The sequence below is a fragment of the Amblyomma americanum genome, chromosome 3, assembly GCF_052857255.1.
Source record: "Amblyomma americanum isolate KBUSLIRL-KWMA chromosome 3, ASM5285725v1, whole genome shotgun sequence".
NCBI lineage: Eukaryota > Metazoa > Arthropoda > Arachnida > Ixodida > Ixodidae > Amblyomma > Amblyomma americanum.
In genome coordinates this window covers 54142583-54154754 of record NC_135499.1, presented here as the reverse complement: position 1 = coordinate 54154754, position 12172 = coordinate 54142583, and the positions used below count along the sequence as shown (strand labels likewise).

General features: G+C 41.5%; 1 protein-coding gene across 1 annotated transcript; it reads right to left on the bottom strand.

Annotated features, from left to right (window-relative positions):
• Window positions 1-1961: 1961 nt before the first annotated feature.
• Window positions 1962-10895, bottom strand: LOC144124604 (uncharacterized). Its single transcript, XM_077657396.1, has 6 exons — window positions 10738-10895; window positions 9730-9883; window positions 9103-9266; window positions 3715-3797; window positions 2423-2506; window positions 1962-2106 (listed from the first exon to the last, which is right to left on the bottom strand). Exons 2-6 carry the CDS (start codon window positions 9853-9855, stop codon window positions 1979-1981), a joined length of 585 nt encoding a protein of 194 aa, XP_077513522.1. The 5' UTR covers window positions 9856-9883; window positions 10738-10895; the 3' UTR covers window positions 1962-1978.
• Between the last annotated feature and the right edge of the window lie 1277 nt (window positions 10896-12172).

The following is a 12172-nucleotide window of genomic DNA, read 5'->3' as shown; positions in this document are numbered from 1 at the left end:
GCAGCCTCTTCAACTATTATTCGCAAGCCACACGTGCTCTTGATGTCCTCTCTCTCTGGCTGTTTCCGTATTTTGTTTCGTGCTTGTCTCGCAAACACCCCTGCACAAACACGGTCCCATTGAGTTCTTAACTTTGTGCTAGCGCACCCCAAAGAACCGTCCTGTTACATGAAGTTCTCATTTCCAGCCGTTCAACTATAGCGAAGCGTGAAAAGCATTTCTAGCGTGAAGCGTGGGTAATGGTCGCGGGTGAAGTCTTATCGCGGTTCTGTCGACGCGCGCTTTTAAGAAAATAATGCAGGTGCGAACACTGATAATGTATCAAGGCACTTCCTAAAAGTACACTTCCTGTTCTCTGGAATAAAGATTACCTTTACGCCACAGTATACCACAAACCAAGAAGAGTGGCCTACTGCGAAATCCATGCTGGAATTTTATGCATGCAATCGCCAGTATTTGTTAATATATTCCGCACGCAGACGACTCGAGCGAGCGCCGCCGCACGCTGACAGGCAGCGTTTTGAACGAGTTGTGGCCTTCAGATATTTTCAGTTTGAAGCACACTCACCAATGTTCCTATATTAGCGCCATGCCGAGATTGATAACCAATACTCCGGAAGTGGTACTTTATAGGCTAGTGAGAACTGTGAGAACTATGGTTGTCTAAAAAGTGGCTTAGCATTTTCAAAATATACCACTATTCCTTTATAAGTGAACTACGGATGTTACGACTGCGCCTGTACTAGTATTTAGGCGCCTGATGTGAGCATAACAGCATCTAGAAAACAGGATAGGCAAGTATAATGACGTATGGCGACCAGTCTCAACATTTTATTTTACACCAACTTTTAAAGAGACGTTGGTGCCAGCGCCTGGAAGTGGCGCTTGCTTCTTATCGCAGGGTCTGAAAACGCGACCCTCATCGGAAACCAATAACCGTCGCCCACAGCACGCAATACTGCTCGCAGCGCCATATGTGGGTAATATTAACAGGAAATGTCAGGCAAGGAGCACCGGCCAGTAGAGTTAACACCAGGAGGAAAGAAAAAAATTACAAAGGAGAACTCGTAATCTTCTTCCGACAGCATGTAATAAAATCTTCTTTCATCAAAAGTGTCTTTCGCACTACCCCATCGTGCAAACACTGGATGTTAGCCATGGCCATCTGAGAAATCGAAAAGGAGCACCGTCACCTTCCACCACTGCAAGAAAAAAATCAAATAAATATCAAGGCAGATAGTCCGAACTAAATGCAAGCCAGTGAAACCGAACCGTCATGTCTTCGATACAGACCCGCCAAAATAAGGCGGCAGAAGTTTGATCTAATTAGTTCACCCGGAGGCAGCAAGGCGTCCGACACGGTAATGAACTGCTGAGGCATCCTGAGACACGACCCGATCGCAAGGACACCGAACACGTTTTATGGCCACAAAGTACCCATCTTAGGCATGGGTTTTGGCGCAATGATCAAACAGAGCGGCACTTGTGGGTTGCATCCATCAATATCAAGGAGCGAGTAGAAATACTAAGCATACCGTGAAGAAATCCAGCCTCTGCTCGACTTTTCAAAAAGCGACTCCTAGATAAAGGCGTGGCGATGCGTGTTACTCGCCTTTAGTTGGAAAACTGCGGCCACAAAGGGCTATACAATTAAGACATTCGTATTCATTGGTTTGCATACCATCTAAAAGTAATTTGTTGTAACATTACAGGAATGAAACTCACTGCACATCTTCAGTTTTAGGAGTGAATTAATACGAACAGCCTTATTGGCGTCACGGGAATGAAGTGATTTGTTTCTACAAAATATTTTTTGCGCAAAATATAGATCCTCGTTGCACAATAAAGTAAAATTGTCTAAAGGCATGTCTTGAATTTTTGCGCATCTGAAGGTGTCCCGCAATTTTCATGCGTTCAGTGTACGAGGGATGGAAGTATAAAAAAAAGAAATGTGCACCGGATTGGGCAAAAAACCACTTTATTTTTCTCCGCACAAAATTTTGTCATACACCATGTACTTTTTTGGTCCACAGAGCAAGTGATATACAAAAAAACAGAGGGATTCAATGTTGTTCACTTCAGAAGCTTTCGCCCAGAGTTCACAGCCTGCAAAAAAAAAATTACTTATAACCAATTGAACAAGCTTATGCACGAGTTATTCACAACTTTTATTTTATTTGTCTATTCCATGCTGTAGACTTTGTTAAGGTCCAAGCAGGGTGGTAAAAAGAACAATAATTGAAATTAACAACGCATCAATCAAAGGACAGGGGAAACAATGAGTCATTCCAGTCTGTTATAGCTCGGGGAAAATATGAAAGCTTGAATACATCCATCCGTGCAAAATATGTCCGTGCAAAATTTGCCCAAGAATCATTATGTTTAATGATTTAGTTTTCCCCTAAATGCACAAACGCCTCACCATTGTTTCGATGTGGCGCCCTCAGAATTTCACAGTTGTCGTATTCCGTAAAAGCAAGCGGGAATTCCACGACTTTTTTTCTGTCTAGAGAAAAAGACAACGAAGAAAACAGGCTTTACCTTCGTATGTGACAAAATGCACAGCGAAGCTATAACTCGAGTGGCAGGAACTGCGTAGGCATGTTAAGAAACACGAACAGCAGCACAAAATCCCTAGCTAGAATTGTGCCGGCAACGGACACTTACAGAAGGCACATACACACGGACACATGATCAAGGCGTAGTTAACTTGCACGACCATTCAAGAAAGAGTGAAGCTGATTGCGCAATTCCCCATTTATTCCGACAGATTCGCGTGTTTTCTTTTTTGTCAGCAATATTACGCGTTATTGCCAATATCACTATCAAATTAAAATTGCAATTTGCGCACATGTTTAGCCTCCGGCGCTATCGCCTGTATTCTCCTAGAGTATGCTGTTGCTCAGAACAATGCCAGACAGAGGCACTGACCGTTATCTATGCGTCAGCTTGTTTGGCAAAAGGAACAACTCAAATTAACGAAGAATGTCCAACAGCAATTATTTAAAGATCCTTTCATAACGACTCCACAAATTTACTACGCGAAATGAGCCGTTGTTTTGGGACAATCGGGATAACGGGACATCTTCCCACGCCATATTTATGAGCTTTTAGTCACACATTCGTTAATGTTTCAAATGGCTTGGTCACACCCTCGCATAATTAATCAAATGATTTCTGGGTCGCCAGTAGCCAACGCCGCGCAACGCAACAGGGATATTTTAAACTTGTAATCGTGGAAAAACTAGATATCTAGAGATTTTCTGCTCGAACTTGCTTATCGCGGCCGAACGATCGTCCTCGCTGCAAACTTTGACCAATAAATTACTTCCTGTGTTCAGACCAAATATTTTCGACGGCCATAGAAAATCACTGGGATGCACCAAACATTCGAAACTCCCGAGGTGACTTTGAATGTTCAGCTCCACGCGGCACCTACTGGCAGGTGGGCTTGCTTTCGGTCTTAGCACTTTCGGATCTACAAATCATAGCGCTGGTATGGAAGGGGTAGCATGTCTGCCCAAACGACAACCAGTTTGTTCATCTGTTTTGAAGTTAGGAAGCATAACTAACGCAAAGGTTATCCGGGCCAGCGGTGTCTCCATGAGCAATGAACTGTAGTTTACTTGTTGCGAATATTGGATAATCTTTATCAGGCGGGCGCATATAAAGACCAATTGCATTTAGTGTGATTTAGTATTCCGCTGCTCTTACCAAGCGTCAACGATGTCTGTATGATGTTGGGAATGGGATAGCCTTCCGAGGCACGAACCCATGCGTAGGCCGTTTGATTGCTCCTGGAAAGCGGAGAAAGTCATATAATTTATTCAGGATATTACATGTGCGCCCGCTTATAGAGGCGACTTAAGCGGCCAAAATGTCTCGCTTCGATGCTGCAGTCAAAGACTAAAGCGTTGGCGCGGTTCTTGTCTTGAAATTTATATAAACGCAGGTGCTGAGACCAGAATTTCCACCTTGAAGGGATGAAGGCAAGGAAATCACTGTAATCATTTAGCTATGTCGATCACGCTTTGATTGTGCACAGCAATAACCGTTCAACATATTACTCTAGGCAAGTGCTAAATTCTCTTGAAAACAACAAAACACGCGAAATAAAAATCCATAGCTGTCTCAAAGAATCATACGCTCTTCTATCTTGTAACGTCAGCCTCAGCATCAGAAGGGCCGCTGACTGATTTTTGTAAGCAAATTTGAAAGTGAATAAAGACGATACGGCATACATTAGTAACCTGCTTTCTTTCGAAGCCTAAGCTAATGTTCGTCTAAGATACCCTAAATTTTTAGGGCTCTGCTACAGATGAAGTCAATATGTTTGGACCATGATAACGTGGAAGTAAAAATAATTGCTAGAAAATTGTACTCGGACAACCTTTGAAAGGGTATGTTATGAAAAGAGTAATCAAAAACCGATTAAGAGGAACTATTGCTTAATGTCGTGACAATAGTTTTACGAAAGTTAATATTCATCTCCCAACTTTCACACCACCTAGAGAAGCTAGAAAATGATTCAATAATGCGAGAATGATCATCTGAAGAGTGAATGATGTCATATAAAACGCAGTCATCAGCTTACATGCGAATTTTTGAGGTTATGTTACAAGGGAGGTTATTTATATATAATAGAAACAGTAAAGGTCCTAAGACAGAGCCTCGTGGCACACCAGGTGTTACGGGGGTGACGAAAGACTAGGGTGAACGGTAGGTAACAAACTGTAAGCGCTCAGAGAGGAAATTTGAGATCCAGGTGACTAAGGTTGAATTCTTTAATTTAGGATTTAATTTAAACATTAACCTAGAATGAATAACAGTGTCAAATGCTTTTGAAAATCAATCAAAAGAGCGTCAAATTGACAACCACAGTTCAGAATATGAGCAATGTTCTGCACGAACTCCGTTCATTGGGTCGATGTGCTAAAACCTTGCCTGAAGCCATGCTAAACATCAGATGGAACGTTATTGGATTTAAGAAATTTTACGATGTTTGTATGGATGATGTGCTCAAGCATTTTACAAGATGACGACGTAAGCGAGATAGGCCTGTAGTTTTCAAGATGTTGCTTATTGCCTGATTTTAAAAACGGCAGATTGTTTGCCAATTTCCGGGACTTAGGGACCATACCAGAACTAAGAGATTTAATAAGAACATGTAGATAATTAGATGTCCATAATGAGTATCTAACGAGGAATGCATTGGGGATTCCATCAGGCCCGCTTGATTTCTTCACATCCAAATTCCGTATCATTTTGAGAACATTCTCCAAGGAAACTGTTACATCATCAATTAAGATGATTCCGCATAAAGGGATGAGGGAGTGAATAAATTGTCATGTTCAAAAACAGACTGAAAGAATGACTTAAAAGCGTCTGAAATGGTCTTGGGATTGGGAAATAATTGATTGTTAACAAAAAAATGAATTCGATAGAGTATCCTTAGGAAGGATCGTGGACCAAATTGTTTTTGGTTGCTGATCAATAGCTTTTGCAGTTGAAGACAAAAACAAACATCTTTAGCAGAACTTATCAAAACACGGAGCTCTTCTTTTGCTTTGTTGAACTGGGTGATTTTTTAAGGCTTAGAACATAATCTCGATTATCTCAACCTTTTTAGCCGACGTGACAGAAGCAAAATATTCTGATTAATCTAGGGAGCATTTAAATTTTTGTTTTTAGTTTTAACAGGGACAAAACGATTAATGCAGGTTTTAACAGTATTCTAAAAAAAAAGGAACTAAAGTGTCAACGTCACTTGTTTCACTAAGCACTGGAAATTCAGCGAAACGATCAGCAAGACAGTCAGTGATAGAAACTTGATCGGCACTATTTAGATCTGGAAAGGACGTGAAGGCATATCGCGGCTCATGAATGGTACAAGTAATCGAAACTAGGACTGCTTTATGATCCGAGATACCGTCTATTATTTCACATTTGTAACCTTTCGTTGCGAGAACTGAACTTAGGAACACTATAGGTCTAGCAATGCGTCCAGTTCCGCCCAATCCTCGACTACGCTTGTTTCGTGTGGATCCCTTACAAGGTAACAGAGATGAAGAAAATTGAGACCATCCAAAAGAAATCAGTTTGCTTCATATGTAATAAATATAGCAGTGATTTTTCACCCTCTTCTGACCTGAAATCATTAGAAATCGCTACCCTTGCTACTCGCCGGGAACAAGAATCGTTAAAATTTCTCCACTGTGTCGCTAATTCGCACTATATCGACTCTCAAGCGACAGGTACATCACGAGTGCCATACCATTGTCAACCAGAAGTTATCATTAACTTAATTTTTCACCTTACTTTGCTCGCTCTATTGAGTTTAAATATAGTTTCTTTCCGCACACCACCGAACACTGAAATACATTGCCCGGTCCAGTGCGCTCCCTCCCTATAGACAATTTTGTACAGGCCATAACTGATTCGTAATCTCTTTATTTACTGTACCCATGCTCCCAATTTGTGCCATTTTTATCTATGTATTCATCTTTGATGTTTCAATTTTTTTTCTACCATGTCTTTAGGTCTTGAATGTTGATGTCCACTCCTGCGATAGCCCCTGTAGGGGCTGCAGGATGTACAAATAAGATAAATAAATAAAAAAATAAAAAGTAACACAAAATTATTTTTAATTGTGCTCTTTAAAATTACTGGGATTCCTTAATAACATATTGTCCGAACAGCATGCTCGTATGAGTGCTGAAAGGCATTGAAATAGAGTGCGAAGTTCATTAACTTCTTCCTCAAAAGTAGTTTTCCGGGGGATCACAGAGAAAGAGTGACATATAAGACATCGGACTGGGGCTTTGGGCAGCACATTTCGCGCATGCAACACAAGAAGGCACAAGGCACGTGGAATCTTAAAGTAAAAATCCCAGTGGTTACAACACTAGGATGTAACATTTATACATGCCATAACAAGAAACGGTAATACGAGAAGGCGAATATTTGCATAGCATGTCAAGGCGATTTTTAGAACTCCGCTATATCATATAGTGGGAATAGTTGTGTAAGAGGAAAATAGTTCCATATTTTACATAAAGTGCAATTTAGCGTGTTTTTTTTTTTTTGCTGCTGGACAATGGAGGTGATTGATCTATTTTGTCAACTATTCTGCGGTAACAGTTTGAAAGATTACAAATTTGCCATTGAATTAGGTGTATTCCGTACCGTCATACGAATCTCGCCAACGCGCGCAGTAAATTAGGTATGACTCCAGGCAGGCATTATTCGCGTGCCTGTTGATGGCATGAAGAGAAAGAACAAGCGATTAAGATAAGTGTTTTTATTAATTTCATCAAACGTAGTGCACCAAAAGCGTCTGGCATTTAATAGTTTCACTATGGGCGCAATGGAGCTTGCTTGTCGCTTTACTACAGTTACAAGTTTTTTTTGCGTGTCATGCACCGTAAATTTCGACTTTAAGAACGCTCTCGGCTGCTTTTCGCTTTCCAAACACGTTGAAAATATAACGACGGCTTGTTTCTCTACAAATCCGTGGATGCGGTGAAGGGAAAGCACACATAGAGTTGTGCTTTGCTTTGTGCCTTTTAATGTTAATTTAGCGTTCTTTGTATCGAGGTTTCTGTGATAATTGATTTGATGATGAGTGATGAAATTCACAAAAAAAAAGATTTTTTGCGCAATTAGAATTAAATGAAGTGAAAGACTATGCGCCAGGCCCATTTTAGGGTAGTGATTGCGTGACCAAGTTCAAATTGTGTTTTTGATAACGCTTTTTTTTTGTGCATTCAATGCACATTTTTCCCGCAAGCAATGCACCTCTGCCAGAGATTTTGTGTTTTGATTTTGCTGCATGGGTGCTGCACATACTGACGCAAACTGCAGCCACACAACTTTTTATTTAGTCTTTTTTTTGCCATCCAGCAATATATTGAGCAATTGTAGAAGATCTTTTATTTAAAAAAAATAAATGCGGCCTTTGTATTTGGTTCAGAAAAGAGCTCCTGTCATAGGGAACAACTGGGAAAGGTTGTATTTCTTTAGCTTCAATTCAAAAATATCCGTGACCAGAAAACAATAGTGACAAATTTATTTTTTGTTGGCATCAGTGCGCTTCCGCTGCCCCCGCTTTAGCAGAGGAGCTGCTACGGTATGGTATGGTATGGTACGGAATGGTATGGTATGGTATGGTATGTGTATGGTATGGTATGGTATTTAGAGTTTAACGTCTCAAAGCGCAATGGCTTTGAAGGAGGCATTGTGGAGGGCTCCGGAATAATTTCGACCACCTAGGTTTCTTTGATGTGCATGTTTAGGCGCCATATGTGTTTCCATTCAGTGCTAGAGGCAACTCTGCCACCACTTTGTCTCAGCCTCAATTTATCCAGTTCACGTACCGTCGGATATTTTGCACCTCGTTTGCTTTGTGGTGTCCGTACGTCGCTCTGACCGGTACCCTGACAGTTCAGTTCGAAAGACAATTTATGCTCCTGTTCGAAAAAAAAAATGTCCGTACCTTTTCAGTGATGGCGAAATAACACAAGAGTTTTGTACAGAAATTCATTAAGTTGAGAAAATTTTCTCTTCTTCTGAATCCGCAGTTGTTTAAGATGCATTAAACGTTCTTAAACTAATAGACCGAGAAAAAAATTAGCTTCCCAGTTCTCCTGGACAACAAAGCTTACAAGTTTGGTGCTTCCAGAAAAACATTAGGCGTACAAATGCAGGAAAGAAACACAGAAAAAAGGTGTAACTGCTTTCAAAATCCATGCAGATATAAATATCGCAAATGAGCGAGCGCATACTAGGTTTACAAATCAGTGGCTAAGGAGTTCTGCATTGAAAACAAAAATACAGCTAATGGGAATTTTTACACCCGTGGCCGTAAACACTGGTTCAGGCTAGTATGAGTTTATAAATGTCATCCAGAAGCTGTGGTACCATAGCCTCTTTTTTATTTCGTACTACGTCGATAACTTTTGTTAGCGTTCTTTCAAAGATCAGAAGTTTGGACTCGTTTGGGATCTTGATTTGTTTGTAGGAGACTCCTTTCTGACTGAATCATTGCCGCAAAATATTCTGTGAGTTGCACCGCTAAAAAAAGTGGTTAGACAGCATTCTTACCTTGACCCGTCGCTGGGATCGATAGATCCAATGATATTCACGGTGTACCTCTCCTCCTCGTTGACAGAAACCAGCTCATTGTAGACGCATTTCCTGTTTTTGTAAAACGGCTCTTTCTCGTACGATCTCATTACGAGATAATACTTCCCTGGTACTTTCAATGCCTGCATTAAAAGATGAAAAGGTTCATTTTGTTTTGTATTGTTTTGCTAGGAGGCATTAGGCAGCGCCCAGCGAACATCACTTCAATCGTTAAAGACAAAAATAACAGGAAAAATTTCACACATTCGTCCTCTCCACACGCTGCACCACATTTTACGTTCCCAACTTTTTTCTAAATCTACACACTTGTTTAAGAACTAAATATTCCGGAAGTACAAAGTTTTAAATACATTGGAGCCCAATAACTAGCGTTACATCGTTTAATTACATTTCGAAGCAAGGAGCTTGACATATTAATACCGGACGTGGGCCTTTAAGCTGTTAGGCAGCAGCTTGCAAACGTACTTTCACACAAAATCAAATGTCAATTACTCGCCTTTCATCAGAATACGAAAACTTCTACATTAACAGGAGGTTAGCCTGTTAAATGAAGTCGATAGCATTTGTGCACTATTCATCGCTTACCTTCCAAGCATCCTGGTACCGACATAACTGCGGCCTGCGTTCAAGAAGTTCGGACCGGATGAAGGCAAAGGCGGTCACGAAAACCAGGGCTCGCAGAAAATAATTACAGTTTCTTCGTGATGCCATGATAATGCGAGACCACTTTTCCTTTAGCCTAGGAGCATAAATATAGAACGTTAGTTTGCGACACGAAAAAATATGAAGGGAAGAAAAAACCTTGAGGATTTATTACAGGCGCCTACCTTAGCATTGCTACGGATTCGAACATGCATAAATGCATGCATTCTGCGCAATAATTATTATCCGCAATGAGGCATAAAAGCAAACAGACATTGAAATAATCTATTATGAATAAATCGTAGTCCTCAGTGATGTAAGGCTTTCCTGCGCGTAAATAACCTTTATGTTAACGTTAATTACCAGTCATATTTTTTATCGGTGGAATGCTGTGGACAGAGCAGTATGAAGTAACACACCATGGCACTCCATGTTTGCAATTACTGTCCATTCACAAGCGCAGCTGGAATCAAAGTTATTTTAAACAGTTGGCGCTGAATACCTTATCGATAAATAACCGTGCACTGATACGTCAGGTCAGCTGCATTTCGGCATCGGAAATTTTTAGTACTGAAATACTTGAGGCCCTCAAAAGTTGAAGTAGATAGCGGGACTTTTTTTTTCTGCGCATTCTGTGTCATTACTCATACTTGTCCACTAGAATACCTGAACTAAAACTACTGTAACTAAGTGCCGCTTCAATCAATTATCGTTTGAAGAAGGCCAATACCGTGTAGCAAATAACAGAGCACCGCATCGCCATGTCAGCTGCACCTCGCTATCGAAAGTTATCGGTATTGAGATGTACTGAAGACCCCTGGGAAGCTGAAGTGCACGGCTTGTTCAGACAGATATTGTCGGTGTTTTTCTTGTAGATCTCCAACCATCCTTCATAAGTTTTCAATAGCATTACTTCTTTCTTATCAAGCGGCACAGTGTACAAGCACTCACCGACTGATGCAGATTCCCCCAGCTGTTATGCGACCGCGACGACTACGGATCGCGCAGCAACTTGGCACCAAGACGGTGTCGAGCGAGAGCACTCAGGTAAAAAACAGTAAACAAGTGTTCAGCGCCCGCGGAGGATTCGCGAGGCGAGTCACGTGACGCACCACAACCGGTCGCCACCGCCGATCAAGAAACACCTCGATTGCTCGCCTTGCCTTGTGCGTGAGAAAAACAACGGCAGCCTTCCCTCCTACCCCAACACTTCGATGATTGATAACGAAAGCGAATCTTCGCTTAGCGCCCAGCCGTAATACTGCCGCGCATTCAGTGCAGTTTGAACGGAGCTGCTTTCTGCGCTCAAGGGCGAGTGATCGCCCTCGTCGAGTGTAGCGGTGATTTTAAACAGGCCCTAAAATCTCGACGGATGTTCCAACACCGCAGAGTGCATCGCCCTCGACGAATTTTCACTTATTTCTGCTACAGTGATATAGATATATGCATGTAAAGACTGAACAAAAATAAACACTTAATAAATTCAGCAAATCATGAATAAAATGCCAAAACAATATGTCACTCCTAGGTATCTGTGCGATCTTATCTCAACGAACCTACGACTCCTCTTTTTGTGTAATGGGTGGTCGGCATCTCACGTGCTCTAGGAATAGGCGCCGCAGAAATGCGCTCTCTTTCTCATTTCTTTTATCCATTTTTGGTCGCGCTTTGCCTTCGACTAATCTATAGTGCCACTTGAAGGTCCAATCTAGTGGAGGAGAGGAGAGCACACATTGTGTTTTTGTGCTTTGCTGTGTGCGTTTTTAATGTTTGTTTAGTGTTTCTAGTATCGACGTTTTTGTGATGATGTTATTGTTGGTGATGATAAATGTACTAACGTCCGTCCTACTTGCCGCGTATTCCTTCAAAAGCACGTGTCAGACAAATTAGGCATAGGAAAAGTCAGTTATTGTTTTCTGCTTTCCTCTCCTTTTTACGCGTGTGCTACTGTTTTCGCGATATGAACAGTAACATGAATTCTGCAGCCATGTACCGCAGAGGTAGATGAATTTGTAAAGCGGCTCCAGCAGGCCTTCTTGTCGGCCCGCCCTAAAACATGAGAAAAAATAAAGGGTCCACTCATGTTAATTGCAGGCAATGGTAGATGGCTCCTTGGATCAGCTAAAATGTATAACACGAACTGATGGGCGAATCGGTAGGACAATGAGGAGAGGACGGGACAAGACACAGTGGTGTCCCGTACTCTCCTCTTTGGCCTCGGCCGTTGCGCTGGTTCCCTAAGAAATATAGCTGAGACGGATTAAACTAAGAGTGCTTGCAAGTACTTTGGAGACATAGAGATTAAGGGAGTGCGCCACTTGGTTATGCGCCAATGTTTCAACTATAAAGTAAGGAGATTGAAGTCGTTCTAGGAAATATTGTCTCG